This window comes from Siphateles boraxobius, unplaced genomic scaffold, assembly GCF_051911475.1.
Source record: "Siphateles boraxobius isolate OS27281-9 unplaced genomic scaffold, OSU_SipBor_1 2, whole genome shotgun sequence".
Taxonomy (NCBI): domain Eukaryota; kingdom Metazoa; phylum Chordata; class Actinopteri; order Cypriniformes; family Leuciscidae; genus Siphateles; species Siphateles boraxobius.
In genome coordinates this window covers 2,365,529-2,392,966 of record NW_027508810.1, presented here as the reverse complement: position 1 = coordinate 2,392,966, position 27,438 = coordinate 2,365,529, and the positions used below count along the sequence as shown (strand labels likewise).

Here is a 27,438-nt window from a genome sequence, read left to right as displayed (position 1 = left end):
ATTACAGAGGTGCATTCAAGTTATTGTAAGTATGAAATTAATTTCAATGTATTTTTCCAGGCAAAACACAAGTCACATCATTGACACACTTTACCATATTCATCTCAAACTCACACATGAATGTATTTGAGTGGCTGTGGAAATGTTACAACATCTTTCAAACACACCTCTATACATTCATGGTCTAAATATACATCTCATCAAATAATGACTGAATGATTTTGAATGATTTCCACAGACGTCCTGTGGCCTGTAACAATGAACGCTTCTGCCAATTTGACAAATAGAAATGTTGTAGATGAAGTATGATTAGCTGAAAGAAATAATTCTGAGACACTCAGTGAAGTAATCTCATTTAATACAAGTTGTTAAGTGTACATTCAGACTCAGACTTGGTATAAATTAATATTGGTTAAATATGAGACATCAAAGGTGTCAATGTTCACAGAAAAACTCCAAAAATGATCCATATCGAACACATTTTAACAGACAGATATCTATTTGATGATATGTGCGCTATATACAATGTGCTTCTCAGCACTTGGAGACAAAAATATTGCATTATTAATATGTACATATATACCCATAGTAAAAACAAGAGTTCCAGTTACACACACAAATCTTTTAAAACAGGTTTGAGTCACCTTGATGTGTGTGTGTGTGTGTGTGTGTGTGTGTGTGAATAAAGGCATGGCATTGGTGTTTTGTGAGCTCAGCACGAGCAGTTCCCGCAGCCCTTCACGCTGTTCATGATCTCCTCCTGCAGTTTCTTGCGCTCCTCCTCTTTCTGGGACATGCGCTCGGCTACGGGCTCGGGCTTGCCTCCGTCAGACAGGATCCTGCTGTTCTGTGTGTTCCACAGGTCGGCGTACAGACTGCCCTGTGTGTTCAGGAGAGTCTGGTGGTCTCCACGCTCTGCCACCTTCCCCTGCGTCACGCGGATGAGAAGAGAGAGAGAGAGAGTCAGGAGAGAAACACAGGTGGAAAACAGGGAAATGTCTGGCATGCTCTCGATTACCACAGAATAAAACAGAGCCGTCCCTCAGTTTGTAAAAACTGAGAGAAATGTGACGGAGACAGGGTCCGAAACTAACTTTCTGGCTAGCCTGCCCACGGGGACTACAGAATGTTCAAAAGCGACCATCAAAATAAAGTGTTACCAGTTATATAATATGACAAATATTAGTTTTTCTGTTGATTAAGCCATCCAAACAGTTGCTAACCTGTCTAATAATACAAAATATGGAAAGTGTTTTTTTTCCATGGATTCAATGGAAGTAAAATCGGAAATCAAGGGTAACGCAGATATGACGTCATTGACAGCAACGCAATGACAAGCCGTTACACTGGTTAAAATTTCGTATTTCTCTGGATTTAAAAATTTTTGGAAACATTTGGGATAATGTAAGCATTGAAGTAAAAAAAAAAATATATATAATATTGTTCTAGTGGTTTTTGGTGGTTCTAGTGGCACATATTGTGCCTTTAAGGCCAAAGTTTACCTTGTTTTACATGTACGCTAATGTATGTGTAGTCGAACACATAGCGTTTCAGAGTAGACTCCATTTGATACGGTGCGTGAATGGAGGCAGTCAACACATGCGCTTTAGAAAGTTTCATCTTTGTCCAGTTACTGCACTATTTTTCTCCAGAAGTTATGACTGATAAAAATGTCTTTGTATTCGTTTAAACTAAAGTTGCGTCTATCTCACAACCACTTGTGCGGGTGTCTGTTGTTATAGTCTGCAGTATTTCGTTAATGTTGTTGTTCAATCTCTTTAGTTTCGTTTTCTACTGTGAAACAACCTTGTGTTATCAACTGATTAGTGCAAAACAAATTCATGTGCAAATCGGGCGCCGCGCGTACTATTCTGATGACAAAATTTGCGTCATATGCACTTACCGTTATGTACCAGTTTACTTTATGATCTCATCATATATGCTATAGAGACGTCCCGCGTCACGCCATTTGGAGCAGCCATCTTGACGGAATAGAAAATGCTATCCTGCCGGTGATAATACAGCTCGTTGCGAAATATTTCTATCATGCCTGAGCGATGCTGTGCAGTTGGATGCGATCAGATACGTGATCATACAAAAGGAATGTCTTTATAACGTATCCCAAAAGAAACAAAACGGAGAAACAAGTGGTTGATAATAAACAGGCAAAACGCTGATGGCGGTGTTACTGTTTGGCTTCCAACTCAACACAGCTTTACAGTCTTCATTTTGGATCAGGTAAGTTGTGTTCTCGAAGGCTAATGAATGATTTCTCGGAGTTCGGGATGAAATGTTATAAATCTTCTGTTGCCATAGAAATCACAATGTTTGTGTGCACTACCATTCAACATAACATAAGCTTGTCTTAGCCGGAAACATCAGGCTCCCAATTTTACGATATATATAAATATATATATATTTTTTTTTATTTTTTGCTTTAAACAGAAAATCATTTGTTAATCAAACGGTTAGCTGTCGCCCTTTATGATAGCACTATTGTGCATTTTTTTCACGGTTCTAACAGTGTATGGGTTGACTACATTTTTCTACGTTTTTTTGTAGCAGTGAAAAAAAACCTACCAACATTAGCTAGAAACAGTATTAAAGTAGTACTAAAGAGTAGAGAAGAGAGCCGTGGAACTTCTCAGTTAGCTTCAGAGTCAGTAACGTTACTGGTAAATGCATTTACCTAACACACTGTAGCCCAATGTCAAAACTTTTTTATGTAATTATATTATTAGTATAATAATATACTAATAATATATATTACCCACGGCAATGGATCTATTATTAGGGGTGGCCCACCCCTAATAATAGATCCATTGCCACTGAGTAGCTGACGGATGTATTCCGTCAAAATGGCTGACACGCGGCTAGGGGTCACGTGACTGGTAGATCCCTATAGATGAAAAGTGCATGATTTATCTCCCTCATCTATTTGAATGAGCAGCTGAAAGTAGGGCAGACATTTCAAAATAAGAGTCCTGGCGTATTTTGTGCTTGCTTATAATTAAAAGTCCTGCATTATACAGATTTTTTTTCTGGTTATTATCGGTTACACAAACTACAAGCCATTCAATTTGTTTAGAATTTAAATAATTAGGCTATATTTTGAAGCAGAACTATTAAAAAAATCTACTGTACTTTTTGTCTTTAAATTTTGCTTGTAACTGTCTCCTCATAAACCTTTTTTAAGAAAAAAACTAATTATATATTTTTTTTGTGCCCCTAAAATTCTTTATGCGCTTCTTTTTTCCTTCTTCAAAATAGCTCCTGCTCCTCTGGAAAAATGTATCTTAAATAAGCCAATATGTGAACATGTACAACAAAATAATGGCAAGACATTTTTTCTTTTGAGTCTCTGTGGGCTGCATGCAAAAAACAATATACAACAGTCTCTAGGCAAGATTCCCAAACAAATGATTTTTATCAGGCGGTTCTTATAATGAATAATTCAGAAAGGTGAGTTTGAATTATTTCACTGAACTGAAACCATCAGAGCCAGTAACGAAATCAACATCTGACTCACTTACTGAATTTAATTTCTTTTCACCCCGTTACTTTATTTTATCCTATTTAATTAAATGAACATTTCTTTGCTTTTACCAACGGAGAGTTAAGCCTGACGATCGGCAGCACGTAACATACAGCTTAACCAGAACATTCATTTAACTTTCAATGAGACTCGTTAAGACCCCGCGAGGTTAACAATAATCATCTATTTGTCCACCAGGGTCGTTGTGTGAGAACAGCATCGATGCACAGCAACGTACACACAAGGAAAAAAACCCTGAGCGTTTATGCAGGCTTTGCCTTAGGATTGTTTCAGGAGGCCAGAGAGTGTTTTTCAGCATTCAAATCTTCGTTTCTTTTATTGATGCCTTGATATTCCCCAGCATAACGCTGCCTGCAGACAGAAAGACTGTGCGGCTTCGTCTAAATTGGAAGAACTGGGCAAAAACAAGAGATTTAGGGCCATGAAGGGGCACTGATGGAGAGAGAGCGTGTGCATGTTTGAGGAAGGTCTAGAGAGAGCAGAAAGACAGTGGTGTGGGCGTTCATGCTGCACTGCCTCTTAAAAGACTGCCAGCAACAAAGCATAGTATGAAATGAGCTTGCACAATGACAACTGAATGCGTCTCCCGGCTGTTTGCTAGTTACTTGCATCAATTACGACGCCACTTTTGCCAAGCAAGACTCAAACACTGATAGCAGTTTTAGCAGCCGTGTCGTTTACAGCTTGAATGCCGTGCAATTACAACCCGTTTTTAGAAACTGCTGGACGAACGCAACGTTTCACAAACACATTTGAACGCGAGATTTAAAAAAAAAAAAAAGGTCTCCACACATGGGAGACAAACAAAGGTGTCACTGAGCATTGGGCTAAAGGTATTTCCACTGTTAATGAGCTGAAGACGCCGTGAGACTGCTCTCTATAGTCATGAGCGTACAACACCAGCTTCAGAAGTGTGCATCAACTCGCATACTTCTACTGCACACTAAGAAGAGGAATACTACTTTTGAAAAGGGATGCTAAAATTGCTGGGACTTCGGTACCATAGCAGTCTTTCTACAGTACAGACCAGTTCACACCGAGGACAGTGAAGATATAGTTTTATAAATCATTCTAAATGTAAAGAATAGCAGTCCACATCCCAACTACTACAATAACAGCACAGACAAACAATATTGTCAGAATCAGTTTGTCACGGAATCAAATAACTCTTTTTTTCCAGCTGATAAACGATAAAAATATTGACAGCCAATCAGAATCCATCCTGTTTTGAAGAGCTTGAACATTTAAAGCTGCATATGATAAAACTGCAGCGTTTATAATAAACAGAACAATATCGTGCGCGGGTGTGGATGCTAGGGCTGCAACTAACCATTATTTTGATCATCGATTAATCTGTAGATTATTTTTACAATGAATCGATTGAAAATTGTATTCATTAAAAAAAAATACACATTTATTTTAATCCATTACATTAAACAATGTTATTGTTTAAATAGAAACGTTTGTTCGTTGAAGTCTGTGAAGTGCCCTTTTTCAAAATCAATCAAAAGTGCCCCTCTCAAACAAATATCAACGATAATATTGTGGTCAATTAAACAAAATGCAGTTGATTATAATTAACATGACTGTGTACAAAAATAAAGTAGCCTAAATTCACGTTTATTTTTACATATCTGTCAGTCTGAGGTGTCGCTGCCATAACACGTTGCCTCACTTGCGTGTGTCTTGCTTCAGACTGAAGGGGTCAGTCTCCATTTTCGAGGGTCTAAAACTCCAGAGTAGTGTGTGTGTGTGTGTGTGTGTGTGTGTGTGTGTGTGTGTGTGTGTGTGTGTGTGTGTGTGTGTGTGTGTGTGTGTGCGTGTGCGTGTGTGTGTGTGTGTGGACGGCAGGCGTAACTGTAGCAAAAGTTATGCGTTTTAAAACGAAAATGCACTAGTGTAAACGTAGGTCTTCCACAGTCTGCCCGGGACCCGATGCTCTAGAATATGGCTCCTTCAGTGAGTAGCCTACCTACGGCTCGACGGCAGGAAATAAATAAACCAAACAATTTTTAAACTTTTTTTCTTCCAATAAAGGTAGTGTCGATTCAATTAAAAATCAACATATATTTTTTTAAATCTTACATAATTCATTGATGCCTGTTCGTCATGTATAATACACCGACCAATCATCATCTGGCACAACAAGTTCAAATTTCATTGGACAGAGTGAAGTGGAGCGGTAATTTTCAGGTCATTCATAAATTGTTTGAAAATTATATGGACAAACCAGTTAATACCCAGTGCAGGAGTCCTGTAGCAACAAAATTAATTCAAGTGGGAACCTTCTTTTTCCATGAATGCATTGATTCGAAAAGATATGAGACACAATGCAGTGTGTCATTAGCCGCCATTATCCTTCAAATTGTGGAAATAGAAATGCGCCCAATAAACACATAATTTTCACAAAAACTCCCTTTATCGGAAAAAAGTCATGCTCGCATGAGGTGGTTTTTCAGGCAATTCGAAAAATAATTTTTCCGCAAAACTGCAATGGAAACAGTTTTTGCGCATTTACAGGTCAGCTGACGTAGATGACGCAGTGTATTTGGACAGAAGACGAGACAGATTTATTTATTAAGTTCATAAAAGACAAAAGATTTACAGGAATACTGGATTCTAAACCTCAAAGAAATGCCACAATCAAGACCTCGAACGAGATATGAGGGAGAAACCTTCCATTAATAATAATGGCCAGTGCAGTGGCTGGGATATATACGCAAGCCTACCAACATCCGTCACCATGATAGATTTTTAGAATGATTTATCGCGAGAGGAAAACAAATGACATTTTAGTCGCATAACATCGGTTAATGGAAACGCCGTCATTTCGCAATAGTTTTTTGTCGACATTTAGAGAAAATAAATAAATAAAAAATTATAATCACAAAAGTTTTGCACAAATCTGTAATTGATATGCGCCTATTGACAAACTCCACACCCATTTCAAGGGCACATTTGTAGGATATAGTAATTGTTTCATGAGCTCGGTTTCACCAACAGACTGAATGTCCAAGGTCACATGGGCAGTGACAGCAATCGAGAGAGTGATCTTCTTCATTGCAATGAAGGCCACAGAAGATGTGAATTTTCCAGTCTTTCTTCCAGTCCATCTGAAATTAAACTGATTACACCACTTGTTTCCATGTAGCAATCCAAGAAGCACCACAAAAAACATTTGCACCTCAATTCAAATGGCAAAATACAACAATATATGCAAAGGATGCTAATGTTTCCCAGGGTCCTGCTAGTACTGCTTTGACCTCCATGTGAAAAGCTAAGCAGACAAAATTACATAAATGCTATTTTAAGAGGCTGGGAGAAAACGGGCTGGGTATGACATGCCTTTCTTGTGGTGTCAGCCAACTTAATGCATCTAGACACTGTCAACATCTCAACTGCATTCACTAGGCGATGCACTGGGTTTGGCTGAGCATTTGAGCTTGATCTACACGTGGCGACAGCAGAAGGACCATCGTTTGATTAAAAACCGCATCAAATGGTCATTCTCCTTCTATAATAACCTGAAATAGTCAAACACATAAAGTGAACCGGGATTCTTGCCAATCGAATTTCACCCAGTGGCACATGGCTGTTTCTTTGAAAGATTGATGCTGCTCATGTTGCCATGAACGTTACAATGGATCAATGTGAGCTTTTGTTTCTCGCCTGCATCATCTCTCCACTCACACACTCTCCGTCGACGTCATGCTGGACTTGGCAGATGTCCTGCGTCACATGTTAATACTACAACTAGTACACAAATAAAACACAATAGTCATGCAATCCTTAATAATTTCCAGTCCCGCTTTCATAAATCAATGTGCTTAGATTTTCTGCACTGGCCCCGTATTGACACGTCAGATGAACATATATTGCCATGGGTTCAAATAATCTCAGCTCACTGTCAAACAGTATTTAACTATTTCCTGCATACATTCAAACCACAGAATAAAAAGGAGAGGAAATTTATAGCTATCATTTTTTACATGCACATTGTAGAGTGAATAATAAGTACTCCTTGTAATGTAACTCGCTATTTAGGTGATCGTTATAAATTGACCAATAATCATTGGCTGCCCTTTAAAAGGTCAGCAGCCACTGGGGTCAGGGTTTAAAATTGACTGAACTTTGACCTGGTGGTAACACTTGTAGCTTCAGAGTCGAATGCATTGCAAAATGTTGGAGTGAATCTTCAGTTTTTCGGATTTAACACTATTCTTGGATTATGCATGCGCTTCCTGAATGTGATTTCTGCATGTTTCACCACCTGTCACACACACACAGGTTTCAGGCGAGCTTACCTGGTTTAGTACAATAATCTCATCTGCATCCACAACAGTGGACAGCCGGTGTGCAATAAAGACAGATGTTCTGTCCCTCACCATCTTCTTCATGGAAGTCATAATATTCTGCAAAGAAAATGAGAAAAAAAACAAAACAATCATGAGGTGTTTGGAAAGTACTGTTTCTCTTTTATCCTCACTCCTCTGAATGAGTCTGCAAGGTTGAAGTGATATTTTTCAGATGCGTCTTTCATTAAGAAACCGTCTGCCTCACGACAGCAACATTTCTCTGCAATAACAAGCTCTGATATGATTGACAGGCTTTATATGAAGACCTTCTGACAATAAGATACATTAAAACAGAAGAAAGCCAACAGAGCAAACACTTCCTTGACTATAATAAGACATAACACCTCGTGAAAATGAAAAGGCTTAGTGTAAATATCAAATGAAGTGTTCTTAAAACGGGAAAACTAGCAGTATTGAGCAGATATTTTTTCTTCAAAAGATCTGTCTGTGATCTACACTGCTAAATAGTTTTTAAAAAATGAGGCAGATAAACCAAATGGGTTTAGTCTTTTAGCACACAGAGGAGCAAGAACCTTCTGGATCTGACAAGATCCTGTCTGACCAGCTGCATTTTAAGGCCTGATGTCACGAGGAGGAAAATTTAACTCGATCAGGGCTAGCCAGTGGTCCAAACTGCCCTGACAAAATGTGGCTCACTTGCAAATAAATATAATAGTAATTGTTTTCATTGTTTTTGACCCATGTTACATTGTAATATAATAAATAAACATAGTATGACACCAACATTTTAGACACATGTGACTTATGTGAATAAAAGCCTAAATTAAATCTGTTCATCATATAAAGCTATCGTGTCTCTTCAGAACCTTTATACTAAACTAGTCGATTTATATGAATTCATTTTCTGATCTCTCTATTAACTTGTCAGTTGTATAGCTGTCAATGGAGGGACAGAGATCTCTCAGATTTCATTAAAATATCTTTATTGGTGTTCAAAGATGAACAAAAGTCTTACAGGTTTCAAAAGATTTGAAGGGTGAGTGATTAATGACAGACTTGTAATGTTTGGGTGAACTATCTCTTTACGACCGAATGCACAGATCTAATTTACTGTTACACATTGAATTTTCTCTCAACTGTTTATGTTCACTTAAGACAAACATGACATCTTGACATATTTCTGTGTATTTTAGTGGTGCAACGCACCACAAAACTAACAGATCGGATAATTTTTGGATCAGCAAGAAAGAAACAATGTCGGGGGGAGATGTGATTGATGATACACATTCGGTTCTGGATTCACGAAAAGAACTCAAGAATTGCACTTAGGAACATTCTTGAACTTCTTCGAGTTTATCTTAAGAAAGTTCTCAAATATTTTCTTAAAAACATCATTTTTTTCTTAAGAAAATGAATGGCTTATTGGCTTTAGTGTTATTTGATTGAAAGGTGGGTATTGCTGAAGACTAACCGAATGAAAAACACCTTTTTGCACCACCTGCAGATTACCATAGATATAAACGCACAGACTATTTTTGTCCGACTAGCTTTGATGGGATTTAATCACTCAGCGCTGAGATTTTAATGCACCGTGACAAGTTTAAATTAAAAGGGCCAGTGTCAAAATGCAGAGGTCTTTCCCATTAATTTGCGCTCTGTCTTCATTATGCTTTTTCTTCTTTTTTTTTTGAACAATGCGTTTATTATTTTTGATTATACAAGACATTTAACAGAAAAACACTTTTCCAGTTCGTCACAGTTATTTCCCACCCCACCGAGAGAACACATATCTCTCTTCTCCCATACACAAATACACAAAAGTGTCAGACAAGAGTCAATCTTAATGCAAAACAGACATTGCAAGGTACCCAGAAACCAAATATACATTACTGTACTTTAAACATAAAAGTTACATTTCCAGCAAGACACTATATAAAAAAATAAAAAAGAGATAAAAATATAAATAAATAAAAAAAACACAAATAGTTACACATCCTGTAATAAATGACCAATATTATCGTTGTTAATGTAGTACTCAAACGGCTTCCAAATTTCCTCATATACATCCATTTTGTTTTTAATAAAATGCTATTTTTTCCAGGGCCATACACTGTGCCATGGAAGTAACCCAAGCTCCAATAACTGGTGGATCAGACCTTTTCCAGCTAAGAGCTATCATTCTTTTAGCTTGTAATATAGCAAAATCTATACATTTACGCTGCTGGTGATTTAGTTTAAGGTTCTTTGGATACAAGTGTAGCAAAATCATTCTTGCATCTAGAGGAATATTCAAGGATAAAATGAACTTTTGTAATATTAATCACTTCCACCCAAAAGTCTCTGATAATGCTGCACTCCCACACACAGTGCACAAATGATCCCTGAGCTTCCATTGTGCTCTTTCTAAGTGAATGCGTCCTGTATCTGTGAGCCGCCCGCTAGTTCTGGCCAGAGGGAACACATCATGTATACGCGTACCCTCTGTGATCGATATGTGCCCTTGTCCACATTCCTGGTACTAGTAATATGTATTATATGTAGCTTGTATTATGTTGTAATGCTTAATCTTTAAAACAACCCAACAAAGTCATTAATCATCTTACCTTTGGGGATTTGAGACAGGTTTGAAGTTATCCTAACTTTAAGAAGTTATTTACGATTATTTTTAAGAGCATTCTTTTCAGGAATATGAATACTCTTTAAATGTTGTCTTAAGAATGTTCTTATCTTTTTTCTTAAGATTGTTCTTAAGAAATGTTTTGGGGAATACAAAATATTCTTATATTTTTTCTCAAATTGGAAAGTAGCAGTTAAGAAGAATTTTATTCTTAAGAATGTTTCGTGAATCCGGCCCGATTCCTTTCTCCAATGTTTACGTTCACTTAACTTTTTACAAAGACGCTGGCAGGAAAAGACTCAGACTTCCTTTATTAATCCCCGAGGGGAAAATTAAGGTGTTACAGCAGCGACAGAAATCGAGACAACATGCATAACAAAAATACGCAGTACAATCAATCAATAATCTCAATAATCTGAATATCTAAAGTAGATTTGGTTTAGCATATAACGACATACTTAAATTCAAAAAACACCTCAATTCCCTTACCTACAAACACACTCAATACCCCAAAACAATGCCACTCAACCCCTAGTCCAAGCAAAAACATTCAATATATTATTTAAAACAAGTTATTACGGTAATATGGACTAAAATATTAAAACAGTAAATATATTAAATAACTTCCATTCGTGCATCTACAGAAGTATATATACACAAACACGCAAATCATACAAACCCGTATACATCCCTATGCATTCGTACATACCTAAATATACTCGTATACATATATACCTATACATGCACGCTCATACACACATACACACTTCTATCCATATAAATGCATTTACCCTCACTATTCTGCACATTCTCCATCTCTCCTTCTTACACTGAGAAGGAATCAACCTCCTACTAAATGTACTCTCCTGTACAAGTGTCACACAAAATGCCAGAGTTTGGCCAGATCCTCTCCAACACAGAGCTGGCTTTCTTTATCAGTTTATTCAGTCTGTTTGCATCGCTGATCCTGATTCCACTTCCCAGCATACAACAGCATAGAAAAGTACTGTCGCCACAACCGACTCGTAAAAGGAACGAAGCATTTCTCCCCGAACTCCAAAAGATCTCAATCTTCTCAAGAAATTGAGATGACTCTGTCCTTTTTTATATGTCATCTCAATGTTAGTGGCCCAGCTCAATTTGTCGTCCAAGTGCACTCCCAGATATTTATAAGAAGTGACAGTCTGAATCTCTCCACCATTCATTCTGATGGGAGACACTCCATGTTTAGATCTCCTAAAATCAATCACAATCTCCTTAGTTTTGTTTGCGTTAAGCTGGAGATTGTTCTGCTTGCACCAGTCCACAAAGCTTTCCATCAGGCTCCTATACTCCTCTTCATTTCCTTCACTTATACATCCCATGACCACAGACAGAGTCTTCTGAATATTTCTGGAGATGGCATGCCCCAGTATCATACTTAAAGTCAGAGGTGTACAAAGTAAAAAGGAAAGGTCCCAAAACAGTCCCCTGTGGCACACCCACATTACTAACTGTCAGTTCTGACCTAGTTTTGTAGGCGCACATACTGTGGTCTTTCTGTCAGATAGTCCATGATCCAAGTTACTGTGGGGACATCCACGTGAGCTGAGATCAGCTTATCTCGGAGTGTCCCTGGCCAGCCCAGCCTTCTCCAGATGTGAATAAGCCCAATCTAGGAGATAGATGATGGTGTCCTCCACTCCCACATGAGACCGATAAGCAAACAGCAGCGGATCTAATGTCTTCATCAGATGTGACGTCAGTGCCACCGGTCTAAAATCATTGAGACCCTTACAGATCCCCTTTTTGGGCACTGGCAGCAGGCAAGATGTCTTCCAGATAACAGGAACCTCCCCCATATTCAAACTCACATTGAACATCTGTGCCACAACTTCACAACTTCCACTGTAATATGCAGGCCATGGGCTATGGTAATGGATGGAGCAAGACGGAGGTATAGAAGTTATGAAAAAGTTGTAAGCCACCGCCAGCATTTTTGATCATTTGTACAAAAATTTCAAGGTCCCCAGAATATTTTGTGATATGAATATCTGAAAATGCAATATATCAACAAAAAAAATCTCTGGTTTAAAAAACAAAACAAAAACCTTTTATTCTAGCTTCATGCATTCTTATCAACACTTGAATGTGGGTAAATTTCTTAAAAAATTTTTTTGCAAAAAGCATTTTTGTCAGACTACATCTGGATGGGATTCAGAGCGCTGTTCAAAACACAGATGGAGTAGATCGAGTCCATCAACACCCTCAGAGCTTCACAGTCCAACGGCTCGTCGACATTTTATTCAGTAAAATTAGGCAATTTTGATTTATCTGCTGCTTAATGTTGATGATCGCGTTATTTTACATATAATTCTGCTTACATATGATATCGCTTGCTTCTGCATGATCTTCGGCTGTGTTTCGATGTGGAGATTCAATACTCTTTCAGAAGTTGTGTATTAGCGCCCCCTACCGTATAACAGTGAAAACACACTAAGCTTGTGTGCTTTAGTGTGTACAGATAGACAGTAATGTGCAATTGTGTTTTCATACCTGTTATTAAGGAATCTACTATATAATTGATAAAGAGTCCAAGTCTCTTACCTCTTCAGTGATTGAGTCTAGTGAAGATGTGGCCTCGTCGTACAGCAGGATGGGGGGGTTCTTGAGGATCGCGCGTGCGATGGCCACACGCTGCTTTTCTCCACCTGTCACAACACAACATGCACCAGATCACTCAAGAAGAAACTAAACCTAGTCCTCTAAACCCAAGGTGTTCTTTAAGGATATTGTCTTTCTTTTCTGAAATACTCCTGAGACAAAGAATGAGGCTTGTACCTGAGAGCTTCAGGCCTCGTTCTCCGACCTGCGTCTCATATCCATGAGGCATTTTGAGAATGGCATCATGGATTCCTGCAAGTCTGGCCACCCGGTACACGTCCTCTGCTGTGGCGTTGATGTTTCCATACAGCAGATTGTAAAATATGGTATTGTGGAAAAGCACGGCATCCTGAAATTATATTTACATTTGATTTCTCAGTAGATGCTTTTAAAACCAACATGGCATAAAAATAAGTTTCATGAATTTATTTATTTTTCCACAGCCTCAAATTAAGTCTGATTATGGTTCCCATGGTACCTTACTTGTAAAAAAGAAACTAATTTCTAATAAGCAAGGCAAGTTTATTTTAAAGCACATTTCATACACTATGGCAATTCAAAGTGTTTTACATAGAAAGGAATAAAAATAATCACAAAATAAAAGCAAGGAAAATTAAAACAGTAATTCAAAATGCTTTAGCGATCAAAATAGAGCACATCACGTTTTGAAATCGCATCAAATTAATAAGATAGTATCAATTACATCGTTATGCCAATAGTGCCAAAAATGTATTTGTCTTTGAATCATTCTTTCAAGAGATTAATTTAAAGGCGCTGATTCATCCAGTAAATGAAACAAGTGGAGGATTTGCGGAAGTCATTGAATTATTCATTAAAAACTATTTCTTTTTTAAACATCTAAACTGAAGCAATTAACATTTTGTCAGAACCTCGAGTAAATTACATGTTTTTTTGTTTAGTTGTTTGTTGAATCTTGTGAGAATCGCGATCTCTATTTGAAACAAAAACATTAATTCTCGGTTTATCCAGAATCGTGCAGCTCTACTGTAGACAGCGAATCAGTTTTCTTGCCTCTAAAAACAAACACTTTGGAGGGAAAAGACTAAATTCAACTAAAACTGAAAACTTTTTATGCATCTTGGCCATTCATTTACACAACGCAAAGTTTTGAAATTGGGCTTCAAAGCCATTATCGATTTTAGTCGTTTTTCCGAAACCTTGTGAACGGGGATCGCTTTGACAACGTTGTTGTCTGTACAAAGAAAAAAAAATGTTTTTAGAACATAGTAGTCTAAACATACCCTAAATATAAATTGAATCAATACAAAAAATGCTTAATATTAAAGGTGCATGAGAAACAGCGAGTGCTCTCTGCCATTGCAGCTGTTTATCTGCAGTGAAAGCACAAGTACGGATCTATCTGGGTTCACGACACCATTGAGGTTTGAAAGCATTCAGTCTGCATGTCAAATGTACACAGAGACAAATCATAAATTATAGGAAATTAGTTGACCGCTAAAATAACCAACACTACAGGATGTTGTGGCGGATCATGTGCGCTTCACTGACTTCACTCTATATTGGTTGTCGTTGCAGAGTAGCTCTTCATTTGCATAAAGTTAAACATATCTCAACTTTGTCACAGCGTTGGACACGCCTATATCCTGTCGCCGGAAATCTTCGGCTCTCCATTAAAACGAATGGGATCATGTGGGTTTATCGCTGGCGGTGTGAATGGCAAACCCTCACCTGCGGAATGACACCCACAGCTTTCCTCAAGCTCTCCAAACTAACATCACGGATGTTCTGGCCTGCGATGTAGATGTTGCCCTGCTGTGGCTCGTAGAAACGAAAGAGCAATCTGACAATTGTGCTCTTCCTAGAAAAAATTAAAACATTCGTAAAGCACCGTCTCAACTGTGACCGCACGAACTGCGTACAAAATAGGACTTTTCAATTGTTCTGTTGTTTTAAAGGGTCACTCCACCTCTGGAAAGATGAATGTGTATTTAAAATGGGTAATATATGTAGAAGAAATGTGAAATTATTTTTGAATTTTGAGCTTTCTAGACTGAGAAAAGGCAGAAAATGTATTTTTGGCTTATGTGGATGAAAGACAACTCCCCCCAGAATGCACTTGCTTCACTGCCCTAGGAGGCCACACCTACCGGTAACAGAGCGCAGTAGTTAAACAACAAGTCTAGGCTACTAGTGAGTCTCCGTGAGTCTTTCCCCGAAAATGTGTTTCGAGATCGCCCAAAATGACCGAGATTCGGCTTTTGCGTTCTACAGTCGCCTTCATCATGTTTACTGTGGCGAGCAGGACGAGTGAAGGCCATGTGGAGAACGACACGAGGCCGGTGGCGTGATTACTGATGAGCGACACCTGTGAGTCGCACCGGTCTCATATCTCTCACGGAGGAGCGGGAATTTTCTTAGCAATGTTAAAACGCACATCAACCGATCACTTGTTTAGCGTTCATGTAAACACTACATTCAGATTCACCAATCAGAATGAATTCAGTTAGATTGAAACAAAAGCTGTGCATGTAAACAATGAATGGCGACCGCAGAAAGCAAAAGCTGAAACCCGGACATTGACGGCCGGACATGTTTGGGAAAAAGAGGACGGTAACCCCTAAAGTTACTACTCAGCTTTCTCCAAAGAACAAGAGCCTGCTAGCTTACCTTCCAAAAAAGATGGCTGACACTATGTGTAATCCCAATCCTCCATAATGCATCAGTCTGCGTATTCAGTGCCTTCGTCCATATTTTCAAAAAGTTTCTGCCAGTGAAATCAAACGCACTGGCACTGATCTGTGATAGGTCTGTTAGCGCATTAGGTCCAGCCCCCTATGGGCGGGTTTGAAAGGGTGGGAACTAGAGCTTGTAGTCTTTACTACAAAATCCTCTATTTACCTTTTTCACTTCCTCCTACAATGACGCAAAAATCGTCATTTTACGTCATTGTAGGAGGAAGTGAAAAAGGTAAATAGAGGATTTCTCTCGTCTCAGGGGAAAATGAGAGAGTGTTGCACGACCATTCAATAGTATAACTGTGTTTCTAACAATGGAAAGCTTAATGCAAATGGGTGGAGTGACCCTTTAACAAAGGGTTAGTGAAGTTTATATCAGCTATTGCATAGAGTTTTAAAAGCATTACATTTTTAATAATTTAAATATAAGAAACTGTGAAAATGCATCGCAGTCTGTTTCAAACTTCTGTTCCCCCCTGAACAGAGAAGAGCTTTGCCAGGAGTATACAGTATCTGAGCTTTAAGTGTTGGTTGGCATTTGCTGATAAACTTATATACCCAAAAATAAAATTAAAAAAAAATGTGATTAATTTTTTTCTCTCAAAACTTTGGTAAAAGGGTTAAGCTTGACAAATGCTGATGACAACATGTGTAAAACAAAGGGTATGAGATTATATACTTGACTTGAAATGATTTAAAAAGCATTGAAATGATCACATTTCAATCATATCACAGTTTTAAATGGCAATAATCAAACGCATCTAATAGTTCTCATAACTCTTGCCTTTATTGCTGTATTTCTAAGTAATAGGGCTCCAATTTGTATCCTATTGTGCCACGATCAAAAATTCAGTGAAAGCTGAAAGTAATATGACGCAGGTAAATCTTTCCTGGAGCACTTACCCAGATCCACTGCCACCAACAATGGCCACCTTTTTCCCTGCAGGGACTTCAAAGGAAACCCCGTCAAGCACCTTTTGTCCCTCCAAGTACTCAAAATACACATCCTCAAACCTGATGGTGGCTTCCTGAGGAGCAACGAGCAGCGGCAGGGCCATTTCTTTCTCCTTCAGGACACAGAGGTAAAAAAAAAAAAAAAAAAAAGCAGTCTGAAGTTTACGTTTTGAGGCTTGAAACAGAGGAGTTTCTTCTCAAACGAGTCTCGACGACAATCGATTGTAATGGCGTCACGAAAACAATAGAACTCAGCACATTTACTCTAATTCTACACACAGATGCGTTATTTGAGAAATCAAATTAGGGTCTCACAATAATGGCTTGATGGGCAGTGCTGTCATGCGGTGAAAACCATTACTGATCGCGGTGAACAATTAGACAGATTTTATACACGGTAATTACAGGCTGCATTCGAAATTAGCCAAACGAAGAATGAGATTCATCAACCTCCCCCACTAACACCATGGAAGACAGAAAACACTCAAATGTTTTTTCGAAATCAAAACAAAAAGGACGAACGACATCCTTTAGAGCTTCAATTTTTATTATTCAAATACAAAAGAAAGCTCTTGTCATGGTATTTTAAAAAGCTCTGGCATTTTAGAAAGCTAAAGCGAATACAGCACCATTCACAGGGTATTCCTTTCACATTGAAATAACTCTGCATAACCTAGTAAAGCATGGAAGCAAGCTGCAGTAAAGGCCTAACACACCTTTATTTTAGTGTCCACGCTGAGCAGCGTGAAGAGCGTGTTCATGTCGATGAGGGCCTGTCGGGTCTCTCTGTACACGGTGCCCAGGAAGTTGAGTGGCAGCGAGAGCTGGAAGAGCAGCCCGTTCACCATCACTAGATCACCCACAGTCATGGTCCCTAGACCAGAAAGAAGCCAAAGTACCCATCACACCCTGTTTACACAAACACCTTTACACCTGCTTTTATAGAGGGTATGCATTGACGTCATTTTCAGAAGAGCTGCTGCATGACTGCATTTAACACGGGAAACTGCGAAAACGCGAGCAAATCAAATGATTATCAGTTTAAACTAAAGGTTGGCCTCGATACAAGTGTTCCTTACAACTCATCAAAGATCCAGTGATCCATGGATATCGACATGCATCCAGGAATCCTGTTTCCTGACATTTAAATGCGCCTGATTTCGACGACAGGGAAATACATAAAGCATATATATAATTTATATGTATATAAATACAATATAGGTAGGTCTAAATTCAGGGTGATCACTTATATCAATGTTATATATACACTCACCTAAAGGATTATTAGGAACACCATACTAACACTGTGTTTGACCCCCTTTCGCCTTCAGAACTGCCTTAATTCTTCGTGGCATTGATTCAACAAGGTGCTGAAAGCATTCTTTAGAAATGTTGGCCCATATTGATAGGATAGCATCTTGCAGTTGATGGAGATTTGTTGGATGCACATCCAGGGCACGAAGCTCCCATTCCACCACATCCCAAAGATGCTCTATTGGGTTGAAATCTGGTGACTGTGGGGGCCATTTTAGTACAGTGAACTCATTGTCATGTTCAAGAAACCAATTTGAAATGATTCGAGCTTTGCGACATGGTGCATTATCCTGCTGGAAGTAGCCATCAGAGGATGGGTACATGGTGGCCATAAAGGGATGGACATGGTCAGAAACAATGCTCAGGTAGGCCGTGGCATTTAAACGATGCCCAATTGGCACTAAGGAGCCTAAAGTGTGCCAAGAAAACATCCCCCACACCATTACACCACCACCACCAGCCTGCACAGTGGTAACAAGGCATGATGGATCCATGTTCTCATTCTGTTTACGCCAAATTCTGACTCTACCATCTGAATGTCTCAACAGAAATTGAGACTCATCAGACCAGGCAAAAATTTTCCAGTCTTCAACTGTCCAATTTTGGTGAGCTCTTGCAAATTGTAGCCTCTTTTTCCTATTTGTAGTGGAGATGAGTGGTACCCGGTGGGGTCTTCTGCTGTTGTAGTCCATCCGCCTCAAGGTTGTGAGTGTTGTGGTTTCACAAATGCTTTGCGCTTACCTCGGTTGTAACGAGTGGTTATTTCAGTCAAAGTTGCTCTTCTATCAGCTTGAATCAGTCGGCCCATTCTCCTCTGACCTCTAGCATCAACAAGGCATTTTCGCCCACAGGACTGCCGCATACTGGATGTTTTTCCCTTTCAACACCATTCATTGTAAACCCTAGAAATGGTTGTGCGTGAAAATCCCAGTAACTGAGCAGATTGTAAAATACTCAGACCGGCCCGTCTGGCACCAACAACCACGCCACGCTCAAAATTGCTTAAATCACCTTTCTTTCCCATTCTGACATTCAGTTTGGAGTTCAGGAGATTCTCTTGACCAGTACCACACCCCTAAATGCATTGAAGCAACCGCCATGTGATTGGTTGATTAGATAATTGCATTAATGAGAAATTGAACAGGTGTTCCTAATAATCCTTTAGGTGAGTGTATATATATTTCGTCATATCGTCCAGGCCAAAAACTTGTATTTTTTGTGTCAGTGTTTATTTTTAAAAATATCTAATTATGCAGAATATACGATAGTAAATATGTAATTAATGAGTTGTCAATACAATATATAACAATACAATTTATAAGGTATGATTTTACCCCCCAAAAAATCAATATATTTGACAAAATTATAACTGCAAATCCACATTTCGCTGGCTGTATCCATTCGTTTCTGTGAAATGCAGCGAATCCATTTGCTTCTCTGTTCTGTAGCCTTTGGTAGTCTGGAAAAATATCCTTAAGATTTCTTTTCAGACCTATTTGTACAGTCAAACTCAAAGCTCTTTCCCATTTTAGCAGCATTCACGCTGAAAACAAATGCTGCCACTCAGACTTTTTGCCACTCGATGGCCGTAACGGCAGTTCCTCCGGCCGACAGTGACGTCACACGCATACCCTCTATTTGTTGGATTGGGAACATGCAGCTCTGCAACTGCATGTTGATGAAGCACTACAAAAAAAAATCTACAAGGGTCTAGAAGTTGAACCCATTAAGGGAAAAGACTTCAGTACAGCCCTAAAGCTATTTTGTGTATCTAGTGATGAAAATGTGCCCACTGATTTTCACCTGCCATTATGCCTTTGCTTGCCAGGACCATAATCGCAGTGAGGCCGACGGTGAAGATGGCGCTCTGACCGAAGTTGAGCAGGGCCAGAGTAGAGGTGGTCTTCAGAGAGGACGACTCGTACACCTTCAGAAAACCATCATACCGCTCAGACTCATACTTCTCATTGTTGAAATACTGAAAGAGAGAGAAACAGAAAAAGACCTTGGGAAAAGAGCACAACAGAACGGCTACTAAAGAAAGGTCATAACAATGACCTGTTTGAACACAAGGAGTCAAATAAAAGACATTCTGTAAGAGCAAATCCATCACTTTGATTTTTACTTGATATAATATATCTGACTGGAATCACATACAATGAATACAATGGATTCATTACAAAAAAAGGAGCAGTGGTTACATCAAATGGTAATAACCATGGCATTATCATGCTAATATAGTATGATAACCATAGTATATGATTGTATTCATATACTATGGCATTTTCATGCCAAGGCACTACAAGAAACATGAGATAATCATTTTTATTAAACAAAACCAATAAACCGAAAAAACAAAACACCCTTTTAAGTGTCTGTCATCGTCTCAGCAGTTCTCAGGCCTCTGGGATGTGAAATCAAGCGTGTAACAGCACCCATGCCACATGCTGCTGATGCCTCAATCACATATCCAGATGTCATTAAAGCTGCAATTGCATCTCCCAAATATCAGCAGCTGAGTAAACCACAGGCTAATGCCTTCACAGACTCAAAGATGAGGCCGAGTGGCTCAAACATCTGAGTCTTCAGCAGGGAGAGTGACGGGAGTGAAGACAGATGCAGTGTGTGTGGCTCTGAAATACAAGTGCGCCACAATTAATTAGCTCTGAAATGTGGCAAACAGAGGAGTGGCGATAAACAGCAACTGTTGTTTATCTGGAGGACAGAGACCGGATTATGAAGATCACCAGAGCAACAAGATAAAAAACTGAGCACTGCTTTTCTCCCCAACACATTAATATATGGCCATACATGTGGCCTAACGATAAAGCTTATAGATGTCGACCGATTGCTGAAAGAATCTGTTATCGGCAAATATCTATATCGATAGTTTTTCCGGGTTGTGTCCATTACTGGAGCGGCTGAGAAGGGTGCGCTGTCATTATACAGTACGAGAGCGGCCTCTAGAGGCCAAATAAAAACCATCACTGACGCCTCGTGGAGTTTGTTTTGACACACGAGACTGTACAGCACAGAGCGGGACACTTCAGTTCAGATGCGGATTTAAAACAGACAACGAAACCGTGTGTATACAGAACCGTACATGCTTTCATATCATTATGAAGTAATTCATTTGTTGACTAGATGCTGCATTAGTAGAGAAAGAACAGCAGTGTGTTTCCATCGAGGCTGAGAGGAAGAAATACACGCAAGTCCAAACTAAATATTTAATGTCACGATTGTTGCCATCTGTTTGCATTAGTTTATGCATATACAGCTGGTCATTTAAAGCTAATGTATATGTTCAAGCAGCTGACAGAACAAACAAATTGGAAATGCATCTGATTTCAGTTCTTTTTTTATCGTCACTGTAATACACATTTTTATTAGATAATCAAGTGTTCTAAAATAGACACATGCATATTGTATGTATACTTTCACACTTCATTTGCTTCTATTTTCAGTGCTATGGCCTTTGTGTAGATATTTAAAGATGGCCATCTTTAAGCATGACTGTTTGGATTTATATGAAATGGTAGCACTTTATAATAAGAGTCCATCTGTAACATTAAGGTTAATAAATGCTGTTGAAGTATTGCTCATTGACAATTTCAACATTTATGAACACATTTCTAAATTGTATCTGTTACCATTAATGCACTATGAACAAATGTGAATGATTAATCGTTATCGGTAGACCTCTACATAATATATCAATTTCACTCAACTGATTAATTCAAAAACTACTGTGTAGCTCGAAGACGTAGAGCTTGATTTTCATAAAAACAAAAATAGACAAAGTAACTATTGAAGTTGTGCCTAAAATGTAAATGACCAAATACTAAATTCTTGCTTATTGAATGTTATATAATAGCAATATCACACAACTGTGCTTTTAGTCTGAATATTATCACAGCATATGGTATAGAATCAATAATAATAATAAAAAACTCTCTACTGTGGTGTTAAGGAGATAGATGGTGCATCTTGTTAGCATTACGGCGATAATTTCCGCACCTTTATGAACACATAACGGACAGCTCTCCTGGACTGGCATGACATTCAGAACATTTCATTACAGCTCATCAAACTCGGCTAAGACTCCTGTGCCAATTATCAGAGCAAGCCAGAAGCAGGATCTTTTCACGAGTGCGGCTGCTTTAAAGACGTGCATAGTGCTGTCAGAAAGTGTGTTTAGAGAGAAACAGGCAGATATAGGTGCTAGTGTAACGGATTTGGAGTGGGTGGAGATCTCATTATGCATGCACACCGGCTTAAAGTGACATTAAATCCACATCCACTGACACCAATGACAGAAAACAAAGCTTGGCACAAAATATTTCAGCTCTTGAACACAAAACAGACTGAGACGAAGGGCAGAAGATCTGAGGGTTGAGACAGAAACCGATCACAACAGCTGTTTGGAAATAAGATGCTTATATAAAGGTCTTGAATTATTCCTGACACAACACCTTTCACTGATTAGAGCATATTATACGACTGCATAATTCACCGATTCATTCAAATGTGTCCAACTGAACAACATTGCATGTGGAAACTTAAGTCACATTAATCTGCATTACAATACAAAACTAATAAATATATAAAGAGATATATAAAGTGATAGAGTGCTGTATTTTAGGGTAACTTTTATGTGCCATTGCTGTTAACTTCAAAGACACCTTAATAAAAACAGAGCATGCATGCATGAAAAACGGCTACAGTAGTTTTAAAGTTAGATGCACACCAATACAGTGATAATGACAACTTGAAATATGAATAAAGAAATAATGTTTTACTGGTTTAGATGCAAACTAATAAGCTAACTAATATAAAAATAAAGGTTATTCCCCAGGAACACATCAACAAATAATCATCTGCGAGTCTGACTCTTAGTGTTCAATTTGTTTTCTGAGTTGTGATGTTAGACAATCCATTAAAAACTCAAAAATGTCATCGGGAAACTTCTAAGGACTTATTACTCCTCTCATTTTGTTTGGACTCAAATCCGCAGTAAGGATGCTTTTCGAAGTCAGACATGAGCACTTCAATACTTCAACAGAAGGCAGTTTACTGGCAGGCGAAATGGAGGTAAAGAGCAGAAATCTAGCTGTGTTGTCAGTTATGAACTCACTCGGATAAAGGAAAGGGGATTAACACGTTTACATGACCACACACGTTGACAACTGGTGAAAACATGCATGTAAAAGCTCAGCTCCAAAAATGTAGTCCAAAATGATCAAGAAACTGTCAAGTGCGGCAGACCTGCTATTTGTAAACTTTTTCCATTGGTAACAATTCCATTAACGTCATATAAATACAATTCTGTCATCATTCACTCACCCTCATGCCTTTTGTTCCTTTTCCGAATAGAAATGAAGATGACATTTTTAATATTCTCAATTTTCAGTCCATCCATTGAAAGTCAAGGAAATCAACATTTTTAAGCTTCAAAATAAACTGGCCACTGTTTGGGACTGACAACACCATTTACTTAATGGTATGATTCTCAAAAGGGCCTTAGTGCCAAACAATAGTGTCTGTATGAATCGAGTAACCGAAGTCACGTCTGTGTTTTATTCGAGATAATCATAGATGACTACAGTAGACATCCATAAAACTGGAAGTCTTATCACAAATCACAAGCCTCCACTATCGTTCCTGCTTGGGGTTGCCAGATGTCAAGAGATTAAATCCCCCAAATGAGGCTTTTCACATAAAGGATACATTTTCTGCCATGTTTTACTAAATCTTCTCAATCTGGCAATCATGCACACGCACAGCAAAAAAAAAAGCTGTAATGATCTGATAACACTGAGAAACATGTTGAAGTTTAGCGATGTTCGTTGTGAAATTGTGCTCGATTGAAAGTGTCATAGGAGTCTTCACGAGGCCGTGTGTGCGATTGGTGATCTGCGAGCGAACCTTCTCTGATGAACTGTAATAAATACAAACATGAATCTCAACCTTATTGTTGGCGATCATGGTGGGTGAATAAATGCAGAATGTGCAATCTCTGTGCTTCAATACAAAGTAAAAATTAACAATTTGGAATTAGAATTACACGTTTTAGCTTTTGAGAGAAGCTTCTTAAGGTTTTACCAGTTTGCATAATATAAAGCAGTTGAAAACTACATATCCGTCATCTGCTTGCAGTGTTTAGCCTTTTCAAAGATGAAAATTATTAAAAGAAATAAAAAGACGACAAGTATCGTTCTTGCGGCCTGTCTGTTTAAATTTGCATTTGTGGAGCGATCTGAATCTGTGGTTTGTCTCATTTGCATCTCTCTCTCTCTCTCTCTCTCTCGCTCTCTTATAATTTATTAGGGATGCACCGATACAAACATTTTGACCGATAACCGATATATTGGCCGATAAAGCTAAATTCAAATTTTGATATACTTTGATAGCCTGTATACATAAACAAAAGTCTCACCATTAAAAGCCATGTCCCAAACATTTCAACATAAATCAAACATATACAATACAGTAGCCTAGTTTGAACCAGTGTCGCATTCCTTAACTTTAAACTTTACACTCCTTTGGCCAACTTTCTTTATTAAAAAATGGTAACACTTAATTATAAGGTTTCATTTTTGTTAGTATTCGTTAGCATGAACCAACAATTAATGAACAAAACTTCTACAGCATTTATAAGAATAAGAATAAGATATAAGAATTTTTTAAGATCCAAAGTTATATCTGTTAACCTCAGTTAATGCATTGTGAACTAACATGAACACCAATATTTTATTAACTAACATTAACAAAGGCTATTGCTCTCTGTTAGTTCATGTTAGTTAATGCATTAACAAGTGAGACCTTCATGTAAAGTGTTACCAAAAAATCTATTGCCTAACAAAAAATTTAAATAAAATTCCTAAATGATGCAAATAAATAAATAAATAAAGAAACAAAATGCATGTGTCATGACATCGCCTCTGCACGGACAATAAGGAAATTATTTTAATCAAACCATATTGTAGATGAAAATAATACAAGAACAAAAAAATGCTAGTTATTAATAACAATGTTTTAGAAAAAAAAAACGAAACATCTTTAATATTACAGTAATAGTAAACATCTTCAATATTAGGCTTACTGTTTATTAATGACATCATTGCTGTTTGCGTGTGTAAACTGAATTGCTTTGCTAGGTTAATCAACTCAACGGTTGCTGAAGAATGCAACTAAACCCAAAGAATTTTCAACTTATTACAATAGTGTATACAATTATAATGATATGACAGTCCCGATCACAGCTTCTAATGTTTTGCATTGCTGTTTGATCGCGTGCGCTGAAGCTGAAGAGAACGAGCACCGGGAAATCAATGCAACTAATCAATGCAATGATCTATGTGAGATCAATCAGATATTTATATTACATAAACTTCATATGACTTATATCTGCACAAGATGTGAATGCACAAGCGAACTTGACTGTGGTCAGAACGTGTAATCCCTGTTCTGGACGCGCTACTCCGACAACAACGCGCTGAAACACGGCAACTAAACCCAGAGAATTCACAACGTATTATTAGAATAGTGTTCTCATTGTAATCTCATGTTTGACAGTCACAATTAATGTGCACTGCTGTTTGAGCTGCACACGCTAAAGATAAAGATGATCACAGGTAAAATTAAGCGCTTTACTGCATCGTTCATTACCTCAAACAAACGCATCCTAGATTAATCATATATATGTATACATAAATAAACATATTACATTAATGCTCAAGCGAACTGACTGTGCTTGTCATGAAGGCTTGACTCCATAAACCCGCTCTCTCCGCCTCAACGCGCTCGTCGTGCTGAAACACAGCCGAACACAAATTCACAACATGCTTTTACAGGCGTTCTCTTATTATAATGTGATGAAGCCTGTGTGACAGATTTGTGCTGCACATGTTGCACTGAACATATCTTCCTTTTCGAAGTGATTCCAATCATTCAAACCCATCATGGCGAACAGCGCGCATCTCTCAACTGAAGTAAATAATCTATCGGCTTTGATATATCGGCCTAATTTTTTTATCGGATCGATAACGATATAAAAAATGACTATTTATCAGCCGATATCAATATGTGGTCGATATATTGTGCATCCCTGAATATGAAACCTTTGAATGACACAAACGGCTCATATCGTCTTCTCTGTAAGCAACCGAAACCACACATGAAAACCCACAACACTCTTATGAAACAATTAGTGATCCAGCAAAATTAATAAAACAAATAAATAAAAAAACAAATGATGACTTCACTCAGGCATGTCACAAATGTTGCAGTGACAGTGCAGATGATGATGTGACCCACCTTAACAGTCTCGTAATTGAGGAGAGAGTCGATTGCAGCATTTCCAGCCTCATTATCAGCCTTATTCATCTGGATCCTGAACTGTGTCCTGATCAAAGACAGACGAGTGATTAATACAACAGTAGACAAAATGCAGTTCGGTAATGAAACAAACAACGGCTGCTATTTGACAGACACATACAGTACCTCCATTGTGTAAAAGCAACTGTGAATGCGCTGTACGCTGAGAGGGTCCCGAGAGTTACCAGAGCAAACTGACCCCCGCATTTATAATACTGCAAAGAAACAGCAAAACAGTTGTGGGTTACTGAAAGAGCAACATGCGGTTATATTTCAGTTTCAGTTTGTTTTTATTTGATAGGTACAAAGCGTGTTAATGAACATTTCTACAAAAAACACAATGTAAACAAGCCGGATTATAGCAACATTGCTAATTTTCGTCAGTAGTCCCTCGGCAGGTACACACAAGAACAAATACTCAACTATACACACACAACAACAAGCCCATGCCAGACCTTATAAATAAAACATGCATAATTGAAATTTTTTACATTTTCAAAACTCAAAGTATGTTCTTTTTTTACAAATATTTTACAGTGATGAAATGAGAGGGTTTTTTATCCAACACTTTTAACGCCTTCTTATACAGTGTTTCTATTAACTTTAGAGTTGCCACCTGTGAATGACCAACTACTGAAACAGTACTGGATATGTGAAAAAATCATTGAATATAAATACAACCTTGCAGCAACAACTGTCAAGAATGGGCTAATGCATTTACACAATAGATGACTTTTTTACATGGCTTTTAAAAGTGAGAGTAGAATCCAAAGTAACCCCAAGATTCGTAAACTCTTTAACAACTTCAAGCTCCTCCCCTCTCAGAAATACATTTGAATGTGTCATCTCTACTAACTTTTGAAAACATCATACACAGTTTTTTTTTGTGTGTGTGTTCAATACTAAACCTGTCCTGGTAAGCCAATCCTGTATATTAGTCATAGC

At 38.2% G+C, this 27,438-nt stretch overlaps 1 protein-coding gene across 1 annotated transcript in view; it reads right to left on the bottom strand.

The window, feature by feature from the left end:
• Positions 1-341: 341 nt before the first annotated feature.
• Positions 342-27,438, bottom strand: part of abcb7 (ATP-binding cassette, sub-family B (MDR/TAP), member 7) — a 56,805-nt gene continuing 29,708 nt past the window's right edge. Inside the window, exons 7-16 of the mRNA XM_077235628.1 lie at positions 26,620-26,708; positions 26,434-26,521; positions 19,921-20,095; positions 17,520-17,677; positions 16,753-16,916; positions 14,843-14,972; positions 13,310-13,481; positions 13,076-13,179; positions 7,861-7,968; positions 342-928 (exon numbers count right to left, since the gene is read on the bottom strand). Coding sequence (XP_077091743.1) covers positions 713-928; positions 7,861-7,968; positions 13,076-13,179; positions 13,310-13,481; positions 14,843-14,972; positions 16,753-16,916; positions 17,520-17,677; positions 19,921-20,095; positions 26,434-26,521; positions 26,620-26,708 — 1,404 coding nt within the window. The 3' untranslated portion in view covers positions 342-712. The remainder of the gene's footprint in view (positions 929-7,860; positions 7,969-13,075; positions 13,180-13,309; positions 13,482-14,842; positions 14,973-16,752; positions 16,917-17,519; positions 17,678-19,920; positions 20,096-26,433; positions 26,522-26,619; positions 26,709-27,438) is intronic.